The sequence below is a fragment of the Phaseolus vulgaris genome, chromosome 11 (assembly GCF_051622355.1).
Source record: "Phaseolus vulgaris cultivar YP4 chromosome 11, ASM5162235v1, whole genome shotgun sequence".
In the NCBI taxonomy this organism is placed as follows: Eukaryota; Viridiplantae; Streptophyta; class Magnoliopsida; order Fabales; family Fabaceae; genus Phaseolus; species Phaseolus vulgaris.
In genome coordinates, this window is record NC_143508.1 from 50682171 (window position 1) to 50705798 (window position 23628).

The 23628-nt window shown below is 31.9% G+C and overlaps 2 protein-coding genes and 1 pseudogene across 6 annotated transcripts; all 3 read left to right on the forward strand.

The window, feature by feature from the left end:
- The first annotated feature begins 1455 nt into the window (after window positions 1–1455).
- LOC137828258 (putative disease resistance RPP13-like protein 1) lies at window positions 1456–6893 on the forward strand. 5 transcript variants are annotated; one of them, XM_068635020.2, is made up of 7 exons: window positions 1456–4722; window positions 4821–5122; window positions 5289–5390; window positions 5902–6017; window positions 6134–6236; window positions 6312–6414; window positions 6546–6893. In XM_068635020.2, the coding sequence occupies exons 1-2, from the start codon at window positions 1620–1622 to the stop codon at window positions 4901–4903; spliced, it is 3186 nt and encodes a 1061-aa protein (XP_068491121.1). In that variant the 5' UTR covers window positions 1456–1619; the 3' UTR covers window positions 4904–5122; window positions 5289–5390; window positions 5902–6017; window positions 6134–6236; window positions 6312–6414; window positions 6546–6893. The 5 variants fall into 5 exon arrangements, with proteins under 5 accessions (XP_068491121.1, XP_068491041.1, XP_068490883.1 ...); XM_068634940.2 differs by having other exon boundaries at window positions 5897–6017; window positions 6312–6893; XM_068634782.2 differs by having other exon boundaries at window positions 6312–6893.
- A 2796-nt stretch (window positions 6894–9689) lies between these two features.
- Window positions 9690–13789, forward strand: LOC137828171 (putative disease resistance RPP13-like protein 1; annotated as a pseudogene).
- Window positions 13790–18502: 4713 nt separating this feature from the next.
- On the forward strand, window positions 18503–19425 carry LOC137809504 (uncharacterized). Its single transcript, XM_090297818.1, has 2 exons — window positions 18503–18506; window positions 18821–19425. Exons 1-2 carry the CDS (start codon window positions 18503–18505, stop codon window positions 19423–19425), a joined length of 609 nt encoding a protein of 202 aa, XP_090153944.1.
- Window positions 19426–23628: the final 4203 nt, after the last annotated feature.

Genomic DNA, 23628 nt, shown 5'->3' on the forward strand with positions numbered 1-23628 from the left:
AAGGAGAGGAAAATGATGGATTTGAGGGTAAAGAGGATGAAAAGATGAAGTTGTTTGAATTAAGGAGAGAATACCGTAAATAATAGAAAGTTTATAAAGGTTTGTAAGTGATTTTATGAGTGTAATTGATAAAAAAATTTAATGAAATTGTAAAACTATAATTTTACCTTTATGATTAGAATTAATTTTAAAATAAAACATGATTACTTATGTACACATAGAACTATGTGATGAAAACATTATTCTCATTGATACATGTTTAAAATATATATGAATTATCTTACATTGTAGATACATACAAAATTGTTGTAAATAAATTTTGATAAAACTAAACAAAATTGAATTAGAAATAATTGTAAGAGAAACTCACACGACTCGTGAACTCGACTGAAAAAAAAATTACAAATTATATAACAGTATTAATACATCTAAAATTTATAAAAAAAAATTCATAAAATCAAAATAAATAAAATTAATTTATTAATGTTAATAATAATATTATTACTTAATAAATGCTGTTTTGATTTTTTATTAAGTAAGATAAAATGTAATTATAATATGTGATGCCTATTTGTAATTAATATTATCATTTTATATAATTTTTTTTGTTTTCTTTTATGTTTAATATTTATATTTACTATATATATATAACTAAGTTAATTGTTCAATTTGTTTATTGTATAATAATATTTTATTTTTTTATTTATCATTTGTGAAATACTTAATCATTAATATCAAATTGAAATTGATATGTTTGTTTCATTAAATTAGAAAATTCATTTACAAACTCAAATCATCGATGTAAAAACGTACAAAAAAATTAATGTGCTCACACTTTACTGATTAAAAAAGATAATATACTCTTTGAAATGTGTTAACGAGGACATTGTAGAATGTGTTAGTTTCAACAAGTATGTATCAAATAATAAATTTGTAGTCTCTTTTCATGGTTGTCAAAGTAGGGGGGAGATTTACATATCCTTTAGCAGGAACCATTTATTCCTAAAATATGAGTAAAATTTATCAATTTTCATGAAGCTGCTCAAATTCATTTCCTTAAAATACTCGTTTAGATTCTTGACAATCATAACCAAGAATTGAAGTTTTATATCAGTATTATTAATTCCAGTACATTGGATTGGATGTTTTCATCTTGAGGTCGTTTAATATGACCATTTACAACTATAATCAAAGTCCAAAAAACCAGTACCAGTAATACTTACCCTCAACAAGAAAAAAATTGTTCATATGATCACACAAACGACAAATATATTAAGACAAACAATGAACTACTTGAGACCATTTAATTCATCAAATATATTTGTTGTTACACTCCAAACCATTCTGAATAAGGAACCACTTCTGCTAAAAGATTAAAGAAAATGGGAAATGGACCCATTTAATAGCCATGTAAGATGTAATAAGTGGGTTGGTTGTCTTTATTCATAAAGTAAGCCACCAAAATAGACTAATTGACTAAAGTTGGTGGAAAAGACTGTGAAAGCCATATGACATGGTGCTGTGGACAACAATCCTCACTCCTTCATTCACGTCACTGAGCTTCACTTCCAATTTTCAGAACCCTTTCTTCTCTTTCATTTCCCCACTTCCTTCCAACCATGCCAGACCTTGAAACTCTTGGTGGTGCTCTTTTTGGTGCTCTTCTCCAGCTCCTAGTTGACAAGCTCGATTCTCCTCCACTTCTCCACTACTTTCGTGGGAGAAAGCTCGATGAGCTGCTGAAAAATTTGAGGAGCAAGTTGGTGTCCATCAATACCGTGATTGATGATGCAGAACAAAACCAGTTCAGAAGTCCATATGTTAAAGCGTGGCATGATGAGGTCAGAGACGTCTTGCTGGACACAGAGGATCTCCTGGATGAAATAGACTATGAATTCTCCAAAACTGAGTTGAAAGCTGAATATCAGAGCAGTGCTAGCAAGGTAAGCAGTTTTGAATCCAAGATGAAAGAACTCCTAGATCTACTAGAATCTCTCTTAAACCAAAAGATTGTTCAAGATTTCAAAATTTCTAGTGGTGTTGGATCTGGGTTGGCTAATAACGTGTTATGGAAAACAAATGAATCCTCATCGTTGGTGGCTCAAGAGATTATTTATGGCAGAGATGAGGACAAACAAATTATCCTTAAGTGGCTTACTTTTGAGAAAAACAATCTGTCAATACTTTCTATTGTGGGTATGGGCGGTATAGGTAAGACCGCACTTGCTCAACATGTATATAACGACCCAATGATAAACGCTATATTTTCTATCAAAGTCTTGGTTTGTGTATCTGGTGAATTCGATGTTTTTTTGTTAACCCAAAGAATTCTTGAGTCAATCTGTATGGAAACGGATAATAGTAGAAACCTAGAAATGGTTCAGGGAAAATTGAAAGAAAAATTGAAAGGAAAGAAGTTTCTTTTGGTTTTGGATGATGTTTGGAATGAATACCGAGAACATTGGAAAGCTTTGCAAACTCCTCTCAAATGTGGGGCTAGGGGAAGTAAAATTCTTATCACAACACGCAGTCACAGAGTTGCTTCTATCATGGAGTCAAACAATATTTACAAACTAGAGCAATTACAAGAAGATCATAGCTGGCAAGTTTTTGCTAGACATGCATTCGAAGATGCTAACTCTAAGTCAAATTCTGTGTTGGAGGAGATTGGCAAGAAGATAGTTGAAAAGTGCCAAGGACTGCCTTTGGCTATTGAAACGGTAGGACGTCTTTTACGGTCAAAGTCATCTGTTTCAGAGTGGGAAGATGTACTGAGTAGCAACATATGGGACTTACCAATAAACGATAGTAATGTCATCCCCGCTTTGTTATTGAGCTATTACCATCTTCCTTCTCATCTCAAGAGATGTTTTGCTTATTGTGCGTTATTCCCCAAAGGCCACATATTTGACAAGGAGTACTTAATTTTCTTATGGATGTCTGAAAATTTTCTACAATGCTCTCAGCAGAGTAAGTCTCCAGAAGAAGTAGGTGAACAATACTTCAATGATCTATTATCAAGGTCATTCTTTCAGCAGTCAATTGGGTTATTCCAAAATTGTTTTGTAATGCACAACCTTCTGATTGATTTAGCAAAATATGTTTCTGGTGAAATCTGTTACAGGTTAGGTGTTGATAGAGCAAAAAGAGTACCAAACACCACCCGTCACTTTTCAATTGTAAATCATTCTTTTCAATGTGATGAGTATAGGAGTTTATTAGAAGTTAAAAGGTTGCGGACATTTTTGTCCAGATTTGGGAATTATGGGATGTCAATACAAGAGTTGATCACCAACTTTAAGTTCTTACGGGTCTTGTCTTTGTCTTGCTGTTTTAACGTAAAAGAGGTGCCTGATAATATAGCCGATCTTATACATCTCCGTTCATTAGACCTTTCAAGCACACTCATAAAGAGACTTCCTGACTCAATATGTTCACTCTATAACTTGCAAGTGTTGAAGCTTAACAACTGTAGGGCTTTGAAGGAGCTGCCCTCAACTTTGCATGAGCTCACTAAGTTGCGTCACCTTGAACTTAAGGGAACTACTTTAAGAAAGGCTCCAATTCTCTTAGGAAAGTTGAAGAATCTTCAAGTATGGATGGGTGGGTTTGAGGTTGGCAAAAGTAGTAGTGAGTTCAATATTCAACAACTAGGAGAACTTGATCTGCAACCAAGACATTTGGAGCAATTGTCAATCCTTAACTATTGTGGCACACAATTTCCAGGTTGGTTATCTGATAAGTTTCTATTGAATATGTTGTCCTTAACCTTGAAAGACTGCAAATATTGTCAACGATTGCCTTCTTCCCTTGGACTTTTGACATTTCTCAAGAAATTGGAAATTGGCGGACTTGATTACATTGTGAGTATAGATGCTGATTTTTACGGGAATAACTCTTCTACATTTGCATCCTTGGAAACGTTGTGGTTTACTAATATGAAGGAATGGAAAGAATGGCAATGCATGACAGGTGCTTTTCCAAGACTTCAAAGTCTTTTTCTAATTAATTGTCCCAAACTGAAAGGACACTTGCCAGAGCACCTTCCTCATTTAAAAGAACTAACTATTGTTGAATGCGAACAACTTGTGGCTTCGACTCCCAGGACAGTAGAAATTGAAGGAGTGAATATGAAGACATCTTCATTTGATACGCTCCTATCTCATACTCCTCTAGAATACTTGGGTATTCGCCGTTGTCCGGGCATGAATATTCCCAGAAACCATTGCTACCATTTCCTCGTAGAGTTGATTATCAATGAATGTTGTTGTTACTCCCTCACAAACTTCTATTTAGACTTATTCCCAAAACTCCGCAACCTTATTTTATACGGATGTCATAACCTACAGATGATATCACAAGGGCACTCTCAATGTCATTTGAAGTCTCTAACAATTGAAAAATGCTCTGAGTTTGAATCATTTCCCAATAGAGGATTAGTTGCACCGGAGCTAGAGACATTTTACATTAGAGGATTGGAGAAATTGAAATCAATGCCTAAACGCATGTCTACCCTCCTTCCATCTCTTAATAATCTAGATATATGTAATTGTCCAAGACTGGAGTTGTCTGAGGGATGTTTGCCATCAAATCTAAAAGAAATGCGTCTTTTGAATTGCTCCAAACTTGTTGCCTCACTAAAGAAGGGGGTTTACGAAACTAACCCTTCCCTAAAATTCTTGTCTATTCAAAAGGACTATGTAGAGTGTTTTCCGGATGAAGGTTTGCTCCCACTCTCTCTTACTGAGCTAAATATAAAAGATTGTCGAAATCTTAAGAAACTAGAGTACAGGGGTCTCTGACACCTCTCCTTTCTTCAGACAATGACTCTTCAAAATTGTCCAATACTTCAATGCTTGCCAGAGGAGGGTCTACCAAAATCCATTTCACAACTCAGAATTGAAGATTGTCCTTTGCTCAAAGAACGATGCAAGAAACAAGGAGGTGAAGACTGGGAAAAGATTGCTCACATTAAAACTATATGGTTTGATAGGGAAAGACTGAGAAAAGATTGCTCACATTAAAACTATGTGGCTTGAGAGGGAAGTAGTGAACATATAAGACGAAGCACAAATTGGAAATTCCTAAGGCACCAATTCTCATATGCCTACATTTTCATCAGGTGCCAATTCTTCACATTATCTTTTAAGCATTTCAGATACAATGTTATTTAGTGCAAATACTTTAATCTCTAGTTCACCATTTTCTTCACGCATCAACTTCTCCTCTTTTTTATGTCTTATTATCAATATTCTGTTTTGAAGTTGAATCACAATGGTTATATTTAGGGAACATGGAAAATGGTGAAGGGGCGACGTGTGAAAGTTGTGGCGCCAATTTTGCACTTTGTAGTTGGGAGTAGTCTCGGTTTCATTCAGTTGTTGGATAAAGTTGTTTTCTTACCCACTCTGTTTTCTCCTTTGTTCATACTTATATGATTCTTTTCAAATAATTTATTTTGAAAGCCAATTGGATTCAATCTTCTCCATAAAGAATAGAAACTATTATTGAAGTGTATGTTTTTCTGAGACTAGTAGTTTCATTCTCAAATACCCATATCATTAACAATATCACCAACCTCAGAGTTCTCAACTTTTGTGACACTAAACCATGCTTTTTAGGGCGTCAAAGGTTAATTTGTCACTAAAAGAAATATTTTAATAGTAACTAATTTATATATATAAAAAAAGTTTTTATATAGTACTAATTTAAATACTATTTTATAAACTAAAAACACTATTGGTTACTAAATCTTAATTTAAATACTATTTTATAAACTAAAAACACTATTGGTTACTAAATCTCATTCTCTCGTTATTCTTTATCACTCTTGTTTTGATTCTCACTCTCAATCTCATTCAATTGGTTCATCTCACTGTCTTTTTCCTTGTTCAAGTTCAGGTAAGTCATTCTCAATCTCTATATCTCGTGCTTACGACTCACAATATTATCGATGACGGTGCTCAAACGCAATATGATCTTCAGTGTCTTAGGCTTCAAGTTGTTCGCACAATTAGGTAGGGTTTTTTATTTTGATTTTATTTTTAGCATGTTTAATGATTCTTATACTAGAGTTTTGATGGGGGAAATATTTTCCCGTATACCTAATCACATATTGATAAAAATGTGGTAGGTCCTGTATTCATGCTTGGCAGATTTTTGACATCTTTGTTGTGGGGAGCTATAGCTGATCGCATTGATCGAAAACCTGTTATACTTGCAGGGACCATTTCAGTGTAAGTATACATGTCAATGAACTGCATGCTTAGCTTTGAAGATTCCCATAATTATCAATGCTTACTTCATTTCAGTGTCATTTTCAACACACTATTTGGCCTTAGCAAAAGTTTTTGGACGGCTATTCTTACGAGATTTCTTCTGGGAAGTTTCAATGGTTTTTTAGGACCAGTGAGGGTATCATATCTTTAACTCCTACTATTTCACACTTTCTTGTTTTTTCCACCAGTACTTGGAAGGTATTATGTATTTTAAAGTATTTTGAAGGTATTATGTATTAATATAGGTTTTATCTATTGATATATCAGGGGTAGGAGATTTGGAATCCTTAAAGTTCTATGCTGACTTGTGTACATATCTCATCTTACAAGAAAACAAGTAATTAGCTTCCAAATTTTTGCGTGGGTCATTTACGGATGCTACTATTATCGATCAAAATGGCGAAAAATCCATGCAACAATGACATTCGACGCAAAACAGACGTACTTATGGATTTATTTTTTTTAAAGAAAAGTCCAGTCTGCGTCGGCCACGCATACGCGTCCGCCACAGATCACGCATGTTTATATTTTAGAATTTTAAAATTATTTATCTAAATTTATTTAATGTATAACAAATATTTTAATATTTAATTCTTTATTGTATTTATTTTAAAATTATTTCTTTAATATTATAATAAATTATTTAATTTATCAATTTTTAATATAAATTAGTTAAATTAAATTTATTAAATTAATTAAGTGTTTGATTTAAAATTAATTGAGTAAAAGAAAAGATGTATTTAAATTATTTAAATGTTATATAAAATATTTTATTATTTTAAAGATTATTTATTTTATTTATATATTGTCATATATAAATTAAACAATATAGATTATTATTTGTTATATATTTTAAAATAACTTTTTGTTGTAGAAATGAAATGAATTATTTTTTTTTGTATAAATTGAATTTAATTGTTTTGTATAAATTAAAGATTTTTTTTTTATAAATTATATATTATTTTTTATACATTAAATTTATTTATTTATTGTATAAATTTAAAATAAAATGAATTGAATTTTTGAAAGTTTTAATATAATTTTTATTAAATTATATTTAAGCTACATATTTAAGAAAATTTTTACGTGCCCTACATTAATAATATGTATAATAAAAATCATAATATAACAAAAGAACTTGGCTGCTGTAGTGGTTAATAATGTGTAGATAATAATAAGAAATAGATAAAAAAAGATGAAATAATAATTAATAAATTAAAAATAAAATATGTTGCATTATATATGAAAATTTATTTTTTTATCCCTTTATGCATCGTCCATTTGCGTGGGTTTGACCCACGCAACCTGCGTCCAACTCACTAGCCCACGCTATAGCTTTCAAGGTTTTTTCGTCCAACTGTAACCAACGCAAATCCGACGCATAAGCGTCCGTTTTTGGCCCACGTTATATCCTTGTTTTCTTGTAGAATTGATTACTTAGACTTTCAGAAAATTGAATAGCAGTTGGTATAAGTTTAATTTCCTGCATCTTAAAGGAGGGAGGAGATTTACATATCTTTTAGCATCAACCATTTATTCCTAAAATATGAGTAGTGGCAATATGATTTAATGAATCGTGGTGAATGCCAAAGTTTTAAAATGTTTGACAAAAGAATATCAAATAAGTTTTTAACAATGAACGAGTTGGTAGTCTCGGCGTGAGGGGTGTGTTGGAAATCCCATATCGACTAGAGATTAGAGCCTTTCATAGTATATAAGTGGGTGCAAACCTCACCTCATTGAGCTGATTTTATGAGATTGAGTTAGGCTTAAAGCCCACTTCTTAACATGGTATCAGATCCATTTCGAGCCTATCTTAGCGAGGGGGTGTGTTGAAAATCCCACATCGACTAGAGATTAAAGTATAACAAAAGTATTTTGATCACCCCATTTGATAATGTAGACCATAACTATCATTTAGTTATTTTCTAAGGATTTATTATAACGTCTAACACCTTATTATTAGATGTTTAGACTGGTCTAATACATCCTATATATAACTGTATAGATTACTGTTAAACTGAATAAATATTTTTATTTGGTTTTGTTGTTTTCAAAACATAAACTCATAATTTTTATATCTAATGATTACGAGACCGTATAATAAGATCACCTACTGATAAAAGTTATGACTCAATTTTATAAGATTTTTCTTTTTATTTGTTTAAACTCGTCTAACTTCTAATTGATTACTTTTAATCAAAATCAAAGGTTGAACAAGGATTTCTATGTATTAAATCTAAACGCATAAGAAGAGTCTTTTCCAAAACGAGATTGAATTTTGAAGTAATGATTATGAATACAATCAAAGTAATTGCGTGTTATTGAAGATTTATTTACTATAATAACTGATTTGAATATAAATTAATTTTTGAAATTATTTACAAATTAAGGTTTTTAAAAAAATCGAATTGAGTACATCTAGTAAATCTAAAATCCTGCCTTGGAATTTATTTAAAACCATTTTGGAATATATGATTTTCTACATTTGTTGTAATGTAACTAACATAGAATGTAGCTTTCAACATTGGTTTAATAGATGGCCTTTACATTGAATATGGAATATTATTGTACTTTACATTTTTTTATAATCAACTACTCATATTTTTTTATATATATAAATGATTCTAAGACTTATCTATCATGTTTTTAACATCTGTGAATGATTATTTCCACCGTGGAGCTTATAAATAGAAGAGAACTGTTTGAACAAATATTATTCCAACAAATTATCCTCTTTAAAATATTTATTCAATTTTCATGAAGTTGCTCAAATTCATTTATTTTTCATCACGTTCAATAAACTTTCCATTTGTTTTGTAAATAAAATAAAATCATATAATATGTTTCAAATTCTTAATATATGACCAACTTGGAATATTAAATGATTTTGTCATTAAATCTTATACTTAATAAGTTAAAGTTTTTAGTTTTCTATTATCTTTTGTTAATTTATTGTTCACTTCTTTGTTAAGTTATTATATTGTCACATAATTTAAACTATTAAATAATCATCTACATTCAAGTTTTTTTATACTAATATTGATATTTATTGTTCACTTCTTTGTTAAGTTATTATATTGTCACATAATTTAAACTATTAAATAATCATCTACATTCAAGTTTTTTTATACTAATATTGATATGACATGTGACCATATATTATAAAAAATATATATTATTATGATAACAAATATTAAAGAATAAAAAAACTTGAAAGAAATAAAGTATACATTAGTATTTATTTAAGGACGCAAACAAAAGAAATTTAACTTATTAGACACTCAATTTGAAAAAGAAAACACTGTTGAACACTAATAATATTTCCTCTGTTCGATTCACACTCTATTACGAGATATTGTGTTGAAAGTAATAAGTGGGTTGTGTCTTTATTCACAAAGTAAGACACCAAATAGTGTGAACCACATGGTGCTGTCGGCAATAATCTTCAACCGCTACTACTTCCAGCCCATCACTCCTTTATTGAACAAAATCCTCAGTCCTTCATTCACGTCACTCAGCTTCACTTCCAATTTTCAGAACCCTTTCTTCTCTTTCATTTCCCCACTTCCTTTCTAACCATGCCACTCCTTCAAACTCTTGGAGGTGCTCTTTTTGGAGCTGTTCTCCAGGTCCTATTTCACAAGCTCGATTCTAATCAAGTTCTGGACTACTTTCGTGGGAGAAAGCTGGATGAGAAGCTGCTCAAAAATATGAGGAGGAAGTTGGTGTCCATCAATGCTGTGGTTGATGATGCAGAACTAAAGAAGTTCAGAAATCCATATGTTAAAGCATGGCTTGATGATGTCAGAGACGTGTTGCTGGACACAGAGGATCTGCTGGATGAAATAGACTATGAATTCTCCAAAACTCAGTCACAACTTCAATACCAAACCAGTTCTAACAAGGTACGCACTCTTGAATCCAAGTTGAAAGAACTCCTAGATGACCTTGAATCTCTGTTAAACCAAAAGGATGATCTAGGTCTGAAAAATGTTGGTGGTGTGGGATCGGAATTGGGTAATAAAGTGTTAGAGAAAAGAAATGAATCTTCATCGTTGGTGGCTGAAGAGGTTATTTATGGCAGAGATGAGGATAAAGAAATCATCCTTGATTGGTTGACATCTGAGAGTAATAATCATAATCAACTCTCAATACTTTCTATTGTGGGCATGGCGGGATGGGTAAGACCACACTTGCTCAGCATGTGTACAATGATCCAATCATACAGGCTAAATTTCCTATCAAAGTCTGGGCTTGTGTCTCTGATGAATTCGATGTTTTTAAGTTAACCAGAACAATTCTTGAGGCAATTCATAAGTCAACTGATGATAGCAGAAACCTAGAAATGGTTCAGGGACGATTGAAAGAATCATTGACAGGAAGGAATTTTCTTCTAGTTCTTGATGATGTTTGGAACGATCACCGAGACCAATGGAAATCATTGCAAACTCCTCTTAAATATGGTGCTAAGGGAAGTAAAGTTCTTGTCACAACACGCATTAACAAAGTTGCTTCTACCATGGAGTCAAACAAGATTCACCAACTAAAGCAATTACGAAAAGATCATAGTTGGCAAGTTTTTGCTGCACATGCATTTCAATATGATAACTCTAAGTCGAATTCTGTGTTGGAGGACATTGGCATGAAGATAGTTGAAAAGTGTCAAGGACTACCTCTGGCCCTTGAAACGATAGGATGTCTTTTACGGTCAAAGTCATCAGTTTCAGAGTGGGAAGGCTTACTGAGAAGCAACACATGGGACTTACCAATAGAAGATAGTAAAATCATCCCCGCTTTGTTATTGAGTTATTACCATCTTCCTTCTCATCTCAAGAGATGTTTCGCTTATTGTGCGTTATTCCCCAAAGGACATATGTTTGACAAGGAGAGCTTAATTTTCTCATGGATGGCTGAAAATTTTCTACAATGCTCTCGACAGAGTAAGTCTCTAGAAGAAGTAGGTGAACAATATTTTAATGATATGTTATCAAGGTCATTCTTTCAAAAGTCAATTATACAAGATATAATGTACAACAAAACACGTTTTGTGATGCATGACCTTCTAAATGATTTAGCAAAATATGTTTCTGGTGAAATGTGCTACAGGTTGGGTGTTGATAGACCAGGAAGCGTACCAAAGACTACCCGTCACTTTTCAACGATAAAGAATCCTGTAGAATGTGATGAGTATAGGAGTTTATGTGATTCTAAAAAGCTACGAACATTTATGTCCATATCCAGGAATTGTGGGATGTCAATACAAGAGTTGGTCTCCAACTTTAAGTGCTTACGACTCTTATCTTTGTTTGATTGTCATAACATAAAAGAGGTGCCTGACACTATAGCCGATCTTATACATCTCTGTTCATTAGACCTTTCAAGCACATGCATAAAAACACTTCCCAACTCAATATGTTCACTCTATAACTTGCAAGTGTTGAAGCTAAACTATTGTTCCCATTTGAAGGAGCTACCCTCGAATTTGCATGAGCTCACTAAGTTGCGTCTCCTTGAACTTATTGGAACTTCATTAAGAAAGGCTCCAGTTATTTTAGGAAAGTTGAAATACCTTCAAGTATGGATGGGTGGGTTTGAGGTTGGCAAAAGCGATGAGTCCAATATTGAACAACTAGGAGAACTTGATGTTCACGGAGAGCTGTCAATTAAAAATATTGAAAATATGGTGAATCCCTATGATGCATTGGAAGTGGATTTGAAGACTAAAAAAAATCTTGTGGGGTTACATTTAAAATGGAGTTTGGAGTGCAACAATGACGAATCAATAAAGGAAAGAGAAATACTAGAGAATCTGCAACCATGCAGACATTTGGAGAAGTTGTCAATTGATGGCTATGGTGGAACACAATTTCCCCATTGGTTATCTGACAATTCTCTATTGAATGTGGTTTCCTTAACTTTAATGAACTGTAAACATTGCTTGCAGTTGCCTTCCCTTGGAATTTTAACATTTCTCAAGTACTTGAAAATTTACGGCCTTCATCAGATAGTGCAGATAGATGCTAACTTTTACGGGAATAGCTCATATGCATTTGCATCCTTGGAAACGTTGATCTTTGATGATATGAAGGAATGGGAAGAATGGGAATGCAACACAAGTGCTTTTCCAAGTCTTCAACATCTTTCTATGTGGAATTGTCCGAAATTTAAAGGGCACTTGTTAGAACACCTTTCTCATTTAAAGTATCAAACTATTGATGTTTGCAAACAACTTGAGACTTCGAATATAGAAATTGAAGGTGTGAAGATGGAGACATTTTCATTTGATATGCTCTTATCTCATACTCCTCTTCAATCCTTAAATATTTTTTGTTGTCCAAGCATGAACATTCCCATAAATCATTCCTACCATTTTCTTGTAGAATTGCGTATCATTCAATGTTGTGACTCTCTCACTAACTTCCCTCTAGACTTGTTTCCAAAACTTTCTTACCTTCGTTTAAACGAATGTCATAACCTGCAGATGATATCTCAAGGGCACCCTCACGGTCATTTGAAGAGTCTGACAATTAGAAAATGCTCTAAATTTGAATCATTTCCCAATGAAGGATTATTTGCACCTCAGCTAGAGAGTTTTTGGATTGAAGGATTGGAGAAATTGAAATCAATGCCTAAACGTATGCCTGCCCTCCTTCCATCTCTTAATAATCTGTATATAAATAATTGTCCAGAAGTGGAGTCGTCTGACGGATGTCTGCCATCAAATCTAAAACACATTTCTCTCTTGAATTGCTCCAAAGTTGTTGCCTCACTAAAGAAGGGGGTTTGGGAAACCAACCCTTCCATAAAATCCTTGTTTATTCAAAAAGAGGATGCAAAATGTTTCCCAGGTGAAGGTTTGCTCCCAGTCTTCCTTACTACACAAAAAAGATTGTCCAAATCTTAAGAAACTGGACTAAAGGGGTCTCTATCACCTCTCCTCTCTTCAAGAGTTGCTGCTCAGTAATTGTCCAATACTCCAATGTTTGCTAGAGGAGGGTCTGCCAGAATCCCTTTCACAACTCAGAATTACACACTGTTCGTTGCTCAAAAAACACTACAAGAAAGAAGAAGTCGTAGACTGGAAAAAGATTGTTCTCATTTAAACTATATGGCTTGGTAGGAAAGCAATAAACATGTAAGACGAAGCATAAATTGGAAATTCCTAAGGCACCAAATCTCATATGCCTACATTTATCAGGTGCTAATTTTCCACACTATTTTTTAAACATTTCAGATACAATCTTCTTTAGTGCAAATACTTTAATATCTAATTCACCACTTTCTTCACTCATGAACTTCTCGTCTTTTTAATGTCATTATCAATATTCTGTTTTGAATGTTTTGAAGTTGAATAACAACGGTTATATTTAGGGAACATGGAAAATGGTGAAAGGGCGAAGTGTAAAAGTTGTGGCGCCAAATTTTGATTCACTTACTCTGTTTCCTTGATCACACTTATATGATTTTTTTCCAATAATTTATTTTGAAAGCCAATTGGATTCAAATAATTCTTTTGTGGGATTAGATTGAAAGAGGTGTGAAGGAAGAAGTGATTTTGACGGTAAATATAATGTTATTTTCATTCTCAAATACCCATATCATGCTTTTTAGGACCTTCAAAGATTAATTTATTAAGAAATAAACTTAAACATGACATGAAATACAATAGATTAAAAATATAAATAAAACGAATTAATAGAAAAACAAAAAAATATATAAGAGATATTTTATTTACAAATAAAGAAAACATAGAAAAATAAAAAATAAAAATATTTTTAAAATCATTTTTTAAGTTGAACAATTGATTTTAAATAAAAAACTATTAATCCTTAATAATTGACTTTAGAAACAATTCTTAAACTTAAGTTACACCTATTTTACGTGTAAAAAAACCTCATAACCAACACTTCTCATTAAGTCGATGGTTGTATTTTTTTAGTATATTATCAATAAATAAAATGGAATGAGCTTTCACGAACTATTAGTGTTCAAATTTAAAAAATAGGTTTCTCTAATCATAAAATTCTTTTTCTTTCGAAACTCTATTGAATGATTAGGAAAGTGAAAGCATTCACCCCTTTTTTTCAACTTTCTATTCTTAAAACTGACATATTGATTACCAAATGATGTCTTCTCATCAATTTAGACCCAACTTCTTGTAAGTAATAATAGGATAAAATTGGGAAAATTTAACTTTTAATTTTTTTCATAAATATAGAAAATTTATTCTTTGGAAAAATTTATTTTACTGAATTAACAAATTAAAAGCTTTATGAATAATATTTTAACATATTGATTTACTAAAATTATTAGAAGCAACAAATTAATGCAAACATTAAAAGATCAAGCAGATAAAGAAATAAAAAAATTATATTGGTTCACTCATTTACAATAATTACATAGTTACATGAGTTACATCCAATCACTTAACTACACTAAATAAACTCACATTAACAACAACGGATTAAAATTATAAGATATCACGAACCACTTTGGTTAACAAATATGTAAAACCTTATTACAAAACATAAACTAAACACCCTATTCACCAGGAACACCTGCAATCTACATAAAAACCAAAATACAGGGAGAATATCACCTAAATGATTACACTTAAACTGAAACCAAATTAGATGAGCACTTCTTGATTAACTTAAAATGATCTCCAAAATTACTAAAGAAAGATCCAAGAACTAAGAATTATAACTCTCTTAAAACCGTTTTTTCTCTATTTTTTCTTAAAATTTCATTCGACTTCAAAATATTTTCAAAGAGAGTTATACCAGGTTTAACAGATTAAAACTTCGAAATAATCTCTTGATTTCACTTATTAATTAAATACACAAATTTCACTTATTAATAATTTTTATGTTGTTAATAATATTTATATTTATTGATATTATTATTATAAATATTATTAATATTATAAATATTAACATTACTAATATTAGCGAGTATTTGTTGGGTTTATCATACCACCAACCATAATATGTGAGAGGGGTGTGATGGAGATCTCACATCGACTAGAGATGAGGATCTTTCATTGTATATAAGTGGGTGTGATGTAACCATTTTTTTTTAATTTACATTACATATAAATATAATCCGTATGTAACACTTTTTGTTATTTTTTTAATTAAATTTGAAATAAGTTTACATACAGATTAAATTCGTATGTAACAATTTTTTATTATTTTTTTAATTAAATTTCAAATAAATTACATATGTATTATATCTGTATGTAACAATTTTTTTTAATTAAATTTTTAAATACCTTACATGTTTTTTGAATTAATTTTTAAGTATCTTACATACGGATGAAAATCCGTATACAAATATTCGTATGTAAAATTCACTTTACATATGGATTTTCATCCGTATGTAATAATCGGTATGTATTTCAATATTTTCTTGTAGTGCGTTAAGACATTGGAGTTCCTTGAGGTTACTCGAACTCCTCATACATAACATGACCTCACACTTTTTGGATTGACCTCAATACCTCTTTGTGTTATCATCAAACCTAAGAACTTTACGCCACCAATCTTTAAGAAGCATTTTTAGGGTTGAGACACATATTGTGTGCTCAAACTTGGTTAGACACTTTCTCTAAGTGAAACAGATGGTCTTTGACTGTGACATATTTAATTACCATGTCAGCAACGTAAACCTCCACGGTATTACTGACGAGGTCTTTTAACACTTTATGCATTAGCCACTAGTAGGTGGCACAAGCATTTTTATGGCCGACACATGACCTTGTAACAAAAGTTGGACCCTTTTGTCATGAATGCAGTCTTTTCTGTAAGAAATTATGTGAGAAATATATATATGATGATATACCTAATGAAAACCTACATCTGATGGAGATTGGGTACTAAAGCTATAAGGTTCTGTCTCTGCAAATAATAATTGTCTCACTGTTAACCATCACGAAAGTGTGAGACAAGAACGGAATTGCAAGAGATAGATTGAGATAAAGGAGATAAAGTAACTGCTCAATTAGGATCACTCATGGATCAAGGTAAGTGCATATTCCTTCTTGATTATATGATTGTGTGAGAATCATGATATGATAAGATCTATTTTGTGAACATAAATTGTATGTGTTCAATTTACGTTTATTCATGTTTTGACTTACATGTGGTATCATTCATGTTTTGACTTACATGTGGTATCAGAGCCTTGTTGCTCATTTTTTGTGATTCTCCATTAATGTTTTTCCAAAATTTGAAGAACCCTAATTTTATAGATATTCCCAAATTTTTTAAGAATCCTAATTTATAAATTAAGGTTTTCATTCCTCTATAATAATTCCCTAATTGTCCTAAGCCATCAATATTAGAGAACCCTAATTTTAATTAATCCCAATTGAAGAACCCTAATTTTAAAATTAGGGTTTATGCATCAATGTCATTAATATGAACCTATAAGTGGGACTGCAAGCCTTCGCCGCTGTCATCCTGCGTTTTTACGTCACCACCCATAACTGCAGCGGTGCTAGTGGCACACGCGGTGCGGTGGCGGCATGGTGGCACACGCGGTGCCGTTGCGCTTGCGGCGTATCTTCGTTTTCTGACCTCCGCGCCCAGCGATGGTTCACGCGGTGGGGCGCGGCGACGTGTTGCGCAGCGCGAGCGGTGGTCGCTGGACCTTGTTCGCGCGCAGTGGCATCGGGGTTGGAGAGAAAGAGCGACTGCGTTGCGTGGTGGTTCGGAGCGAGCGTTCGCATAAAGGTCGGTAACGCGCGGTGGTCCTTGGCTGGTAGTTGCCGCATGATGCGTGGTGACTGTGATTGGTTTTTAGGATTTCATGATAAAGTGAAAGGTGGTGGCTGTGATTGAGTTTTAGGGTTTCATGAAAGGGAATTGTATTATAATATAAAATAATGATAATTATATTATAATATAAAATAATGAAACAATATATAAATAAATAAAAATGGTGGACCGTGTACGAGTAAGTCTATGCACCTAACATCATGTTTCTTTATTTTTATTTTTATTTATTTCATTTTGATTAATGTTTAATTAAAGTTTTTAATTCAAATTTACATTATGTTATAATGTAATGCAATTTACATTTAAATTAAAGTTTAATTAATTAATTAAAAGTGAGTAGCGAAAAATTAATTTTTCTGTTTATGTATTATTTATTATTATTATTATTATTTTTTTAGTGTAATTTAATTTGCATTAAATTAAAGTTTTAATGATTATGTTCATTAAATTAAAGTTTAATTAAAGTTTTTATGAAATTTTATAAAGTTTTAATGTAATTTTATTTGCATTAAATTAAAGTTTAATTAAAGTTTTAATGAAATTTTATTATGTCATAATGTAATTTAATTTGCATTTAAATTAAAGTTTAATTGATTGAAAGTGAGGAATGGAAAATTATATTTCCGCTTTATGTATTTAATTTTAAATTGAAATTTTGGAATTATTTGTATGATGGATTTGTAATCACCAAAGTGATCAAATCTTTAAGTTTTAATTAATTCCAAATTATGGATGAAATTTTATTTCATATAATGATATTATTTATGGAATTATTTGTATGATAGATTTGTAATCACCAAAGTGATCAAATCTTTAAGTTTTATTTAATTCCAAATTGTGGATGAAATTTTATTTCAATTAATGATATTATTTATGGAATTATTTGTATGATAGATTTGTAATCACCAAAGTGATCAAATCTTTAAGTTTTATTTAATTCCAAATTATGGATGAAATTTTATTTCATATAATGATATTATTTATGGAATTATTTGTATGATAGATTTGTAATCACCAAAGTGATCAAATCTTTAAGTTTTATTTAATTCCAAATTGTGGATGAAATTTTATTTCAATTAATGATATTATTTATGAAATTATTTGTATGATAGATTTGTAATCACCAAAGTGATCAAATCTTTAAGTTTTATTTAATTCCAAATTATGGATGAAATTTTATTTCAATTAATGATATTATTTATGGAATTATTTGTATGATAGATTTGTAATCACCAAAGTGATCAAATCTTTATGTTTTATTTAATTCCAAATTATGGATGATGAAATTTTATTTCAATTAATGATAATATTTATGGAATTATTTGTATGATAGATTTGTTAATCACCAAAGTGATCAAATCTTTAAGTTTTATTTAATTCCAGATTACTGATAAATTTTATTCCAATTACCTATAGAATGGATGCTAAATTATGAAGTATATGGGTAAATGGAAATTCATTATTATAGGGCATTATGGATCACCCAAAGGTTGATTAGTTGTCCTTATAATTAATGGATATGATTGTTGGTAGTGAGTATGTGTTATTAGTTTTTGCTTGTATATCCAAAGATAACAAGTGTTTCTAGTTAATGCATATATCTTACCAAATAAAGTTAATACTATTAGCATCATTATGTTTTGTGTATTAATGGATCTCCCAAAGGAGAACGTTAGTATACATATAATGTTTTCTGAATCTGTATAGTATGTTTAATTTATGACTCGAAGTATTAATGTTAAGCATGTGTGATTGCAGTATCTGTTCCTGTAGCCTTACATTCGCAAGTTACGTCTGTTCCAGTCTTTAATGGTCTAAATTTTTCTGACTGGAGTGGAAAAGTCCAATTTCACTTAGGTATATTGGATCTTGATTTGGCCATTCGAATCGAGAAACCTGCTGCTATTACCGATGATAGTAGCAATAAGGAGAAAGCTCATTATAGGGCTTGGGAAAAGTCAAATAGACTCAGCCTGATGTTTATGCGAATGAGCATAGCAAACAATATTAAGTCTACTCTTCCCGAAACCGAAAATGCAAAAGAATTCATGAAGTCTGTGAAAGAGTGCTCCCAAACAGCTGATAAGTCTCTTACTGGGACATTAATGACTACCTTAATCACCATGAAATTTGATGGTTCTCGTACTATGCACGAACATGTCATTGAAATGACTAATATTGCGGCAAGACTTAAGTCTCTGGGAATGGCAGTGGATGATAATTTTCTCGTACAGTTCATTTTGAACTCTTTACCGTCTGAGTATGATCTTTTCCAGATGAACTATAACACTATGAAAGATAAGTGGAATATGCATGAATTGCATAACATGTTAGTTCAGGAAGAGACTAGATTGAAGAATTGAGGAAACCACTCCATACATTATGTGAACAATCAAGGAGCTAGAAAGAAAGGTTTCAAGAAACAAGGAAAGGGTAAAGGACCACTGAAGATAAATGAGTCCTCTACTACGCTCCAGAAGAAGAATGACAAATGTCATTTCTGCAAGAAAGCTGGACATTTCCAAAAGGATTGTCTTAAACGTAAGGCTTGGTTCGAAAAGAAGGGGATTACTTTGAACCCGAACCATAAAGCCAAATGAAAAGTTTGTCTTCATGGGGAATAAAGAGAAAGTTCCAGTGAAAGCAGTCGGCTCGACACTGGATTTTATTTAGATTTAATGGATAGTTTTATTTTTATTTTATGTACCTAGGATATCTAGGAATTTAGTTTTATTGTCTAAACTTGATGATGCCGGATACTCTTTTATATTTGGGAATGTTTCAGTTTATATTACTGTACCTGTTTCATTGTGGATGTATGCTTTAAAAACTGCCATGTATCTGTTGAACAGGGTTCCTAGTAAGGCATAACACAAGAATTGTTGAATCTGGAAATGCACGGCTCATTGAAAATGGTGAAACCAGTGGGAGTAATACTTCACAAAATGTGGAGATTAAGAAAGTTAGAGTACATGTTCCTTTAACTAGTACCTCTACTCCAAGTGTTGTTGTTCCTAATGTAGTTGAACCACTCAACAATGAAGAAGAACAACAAATTAATAATCATGAAGTTAACAATGAACCTGTAGTAGAACAACCACAAGAAATAGTATAAAGAAGATCTACTATTTCGAATGATTATGTGGTTTATCTACAAGAGTTAGAAAATGACTTAAGTATTGATAATGATCCAGTTTCATTTTCAGACGCCATCAATGTTGATAATTCTGATAATGGTTAGATGCTATGAAAGATGAGCTTAAATCAATGGCATAGAATGATGTATGGGGCCTTATAGAATTGCCAGAAGGATGCAAGAGAGTCGGGTGTAAATGGGTCTTTAAGACTATATGTGACTCTCATGGCAACTAATGATCTTGGTCTATTAAGTGAGACTAAGAAGTTTCTCTCTAATAACTTTGAGATGAAATATATGGGTGAGGCATACTATGTGATAGGAATTGAAATATTCCGTGATAGATCACAAGGACTGTTAGGTTTGTCTCAGAAAGCATATATTAATAAAGTTTTAGAGAGATTCAGAATGGATAAATGTTCTACATCTCCTGTTCCAATACAGAAAGGAGACAAATTTAGTCTCATGCAATGTCCAAAGAATGACTTGGAACGGAAACAGATGGAGAATATACCTTATGCATCTATTGTTAGGAGTTTAATGTATGCTCAAACTTGTACACGACCAGATATTAGTTTTGCAGTTGGTATGCTTGGTAGATACCAGAGTAATCCAGGATTGGATCATTGGAAAGCTGCAAAGAAAGTTTTAAGATACTTGCAAGGAACGAAGGATCACATGCTTACTTATAAAAGATCTGATCATCTTGAGGTGATTGGATATACAGATTCAGATTTTGCTGGCTGTGTGGATACACGAAAGTCTACATTTGGTTATGTGTATCTTTTAGCCGGAGGAGCGATTTCATGGAAAAGTGTGAAGCAGTCAGTCATCGCTGCGTCCACTATGGAGGCTGAATTTGTGGCATGCTTTGAGGCCACAGTTCAGGCTAATTGGTTGCGGAATTTTATTTCAGGACTTGGAATTGTTGACAGTATTGCCAAGCCGCTGAAAATTTATTGTGATAACTCCGCAGCAGTCATCTTTTCTAAAAACGACAAGTATTCCAAAGGTGCTAAACATATGGAATTGAAATACTTTGTCGTTAAAGAAGAAGTTCAGAAACATAAAGTGTCAATAGAACATATTAGCACTGATCTTATGATTGCTGACCCTTTAGCAAAAGGGTTACCGCCCAAAACATTTACTGGTCATGTTGTAAATATGGGCATTATGTCTACTAGTGAATTATGAATGTTGTTAATGCTTATTTGACACTCTGAGCTCATTGATAAATAAAGTTTCTGAAATTTATGTTGTTTTCTACTTTATGTATATGCATGCAAATTATGTTATTATGGTGTGGAAAACAAATTATGTTGTTATTGATGACAATGACATTATGTTTGAACCAATTATGAATTTCTCACTATAAAGTCATATTAAGGAGAAAGAATGATATAGTAGTACATGGAAGGAAATGTGTTGATTCAAATGACATGTAACCGCCATGACTCTTATTATTTCTGTATTCTTGATTATGAATAATGATAGAACCAATTTATGTAAGGCCTTTTAAATGCGCATTTATGTCATTATTAAATCATGAAAGTATTATAACTCATGAGTCAAGTGGGAGAATGTAAGAAATTATGTAAATTAATTTCTATAAAGTGACTCACATGACTTAGAGTTTGGGCTTTGGGCCCAAATATGATTTAATAATAATAATAGAATTAAAGGCCCATTGGTTAATGTGAGAAATATATATCTGATGATATACCTAATGAAAACCTACATCTGATGGAGATTGGGTACTAAAGCTATAAGGTTCTGTCTCTGCAAATAATAGTTGTCTCACTGTTAACCATCACGAAAGTGTGAGACAAGAACGGAATTGCAAGAGATAGATTGGGATAAAGGAGATAAAGTAACTGCTCAATTAGGATCACTCATGGATCAATGTAAGTGCATATTCCTTCTTGATTATATGATTGTGTGAGAATCATGATATGATAAGATCTATTTTGTGAACATAAATTGTATGTGTTCAATTTACGTTTATTCATGTTTTGACTTACATTTTCTTCATAAGGTGGATACATTCTAATCTAATTGTACCTCGAATAGGAATCAAGAAAGTTGAAAAACTCGAAACCTGAAACATTATCCATGAGCCAATCTATACTTGGAAGGGGATATCTGTCTTTTGGACATGTCTTGTTTAAGTCAGCATAATTGATGCACATTCTCTATTTGTCATTTTCTACTGATCAATCGTTAGTCTTCTCTCCTCTTTGAGCTTGCGTTTCCTTTGGGCCACGAGCTTGCCTGGGGTTGAATGACTAGCTTATGACACATAAAGTCGAGACTATATGTTAGGCATGTATGCTAGAATCCAAGCAAAGGGTCGACGTTGATCATCTTTCGATCCTAGTGAGCTGAGTGGGTAAATGGTCGAGATGTACCGTGATGATGGCCATCAAAGGTAGGTCGACTTTCTCGGAATTCTACCATGGGGTCCAAGCCCATTTCATCTTCTACTAGAGATGTCAGGCTGATCTCCTTGACAATAAGACAAATTTGGATGGTGCCACATTCTTCTGGTAATGTATTTCACAAAAAAAAAGTAATTTCCATTGAACATCTATATCTCATTTTGTTGTCATGGATCAAAATCGATTTATGCACTTCTCACTAAGAATAATATTATTTACTAGTATAGTGGCTATAGATTGTGAAATAGTACACTAGGTAAGTTTCTAAGAAAGAGAGGTGAGTCACAAATGGACACATTTAAGTACCAAGTCTTTCCTTGTCAGAATTTTCCTAGACATGCCATTTTACACTACCACATTTTATATTCAATAACAAGAATAATTCCTTTTTGAAGTGATAGATCATACTAGAGTTAAAATAAAAGAAGAACCCACGGTTGAGAGGTCCATGATGATGATGAAGTCACAATCATGCTTCTATTGAGTACCATAAGACTTGTGGTCTAGGAACAATTTTATGCAGGTCCACGGTGGACACCAAATGTTCTTACCAAAGATGAGCTGAAATCGTTCAAGATGGATGTACGAGCTATAAGGGCAAATTGACCTCTTCGTGGAAGGGTTGTCGAACTTTAATGATAAAAACCAAATGGTGATCCACTTGCAAAAGATTTTCTAAATATTAAGGTGATTAAATATTAAATTGGACTAATTTCTATTCGCACAAATCAGTTTTTAATTTGCAAGTGATTCTTTTACCTAACTATATCAAATGAATATTTTATTATCAATATTTTGATATTGGATAGTACAAAATATATAAACGTTAATTTATACACTACAAGAAAATTATGAAATAGAAATCAATTTTTAGAAATAAAAAAATTTGTGGTTTTTAAATTAGTTTCTATTATTGTTAAATAGTTTCTAAATTGGTATTCGATTAGTAATAAAGGTTTTAACTACCAATTATTTAGTTTCTAAATTTGGTA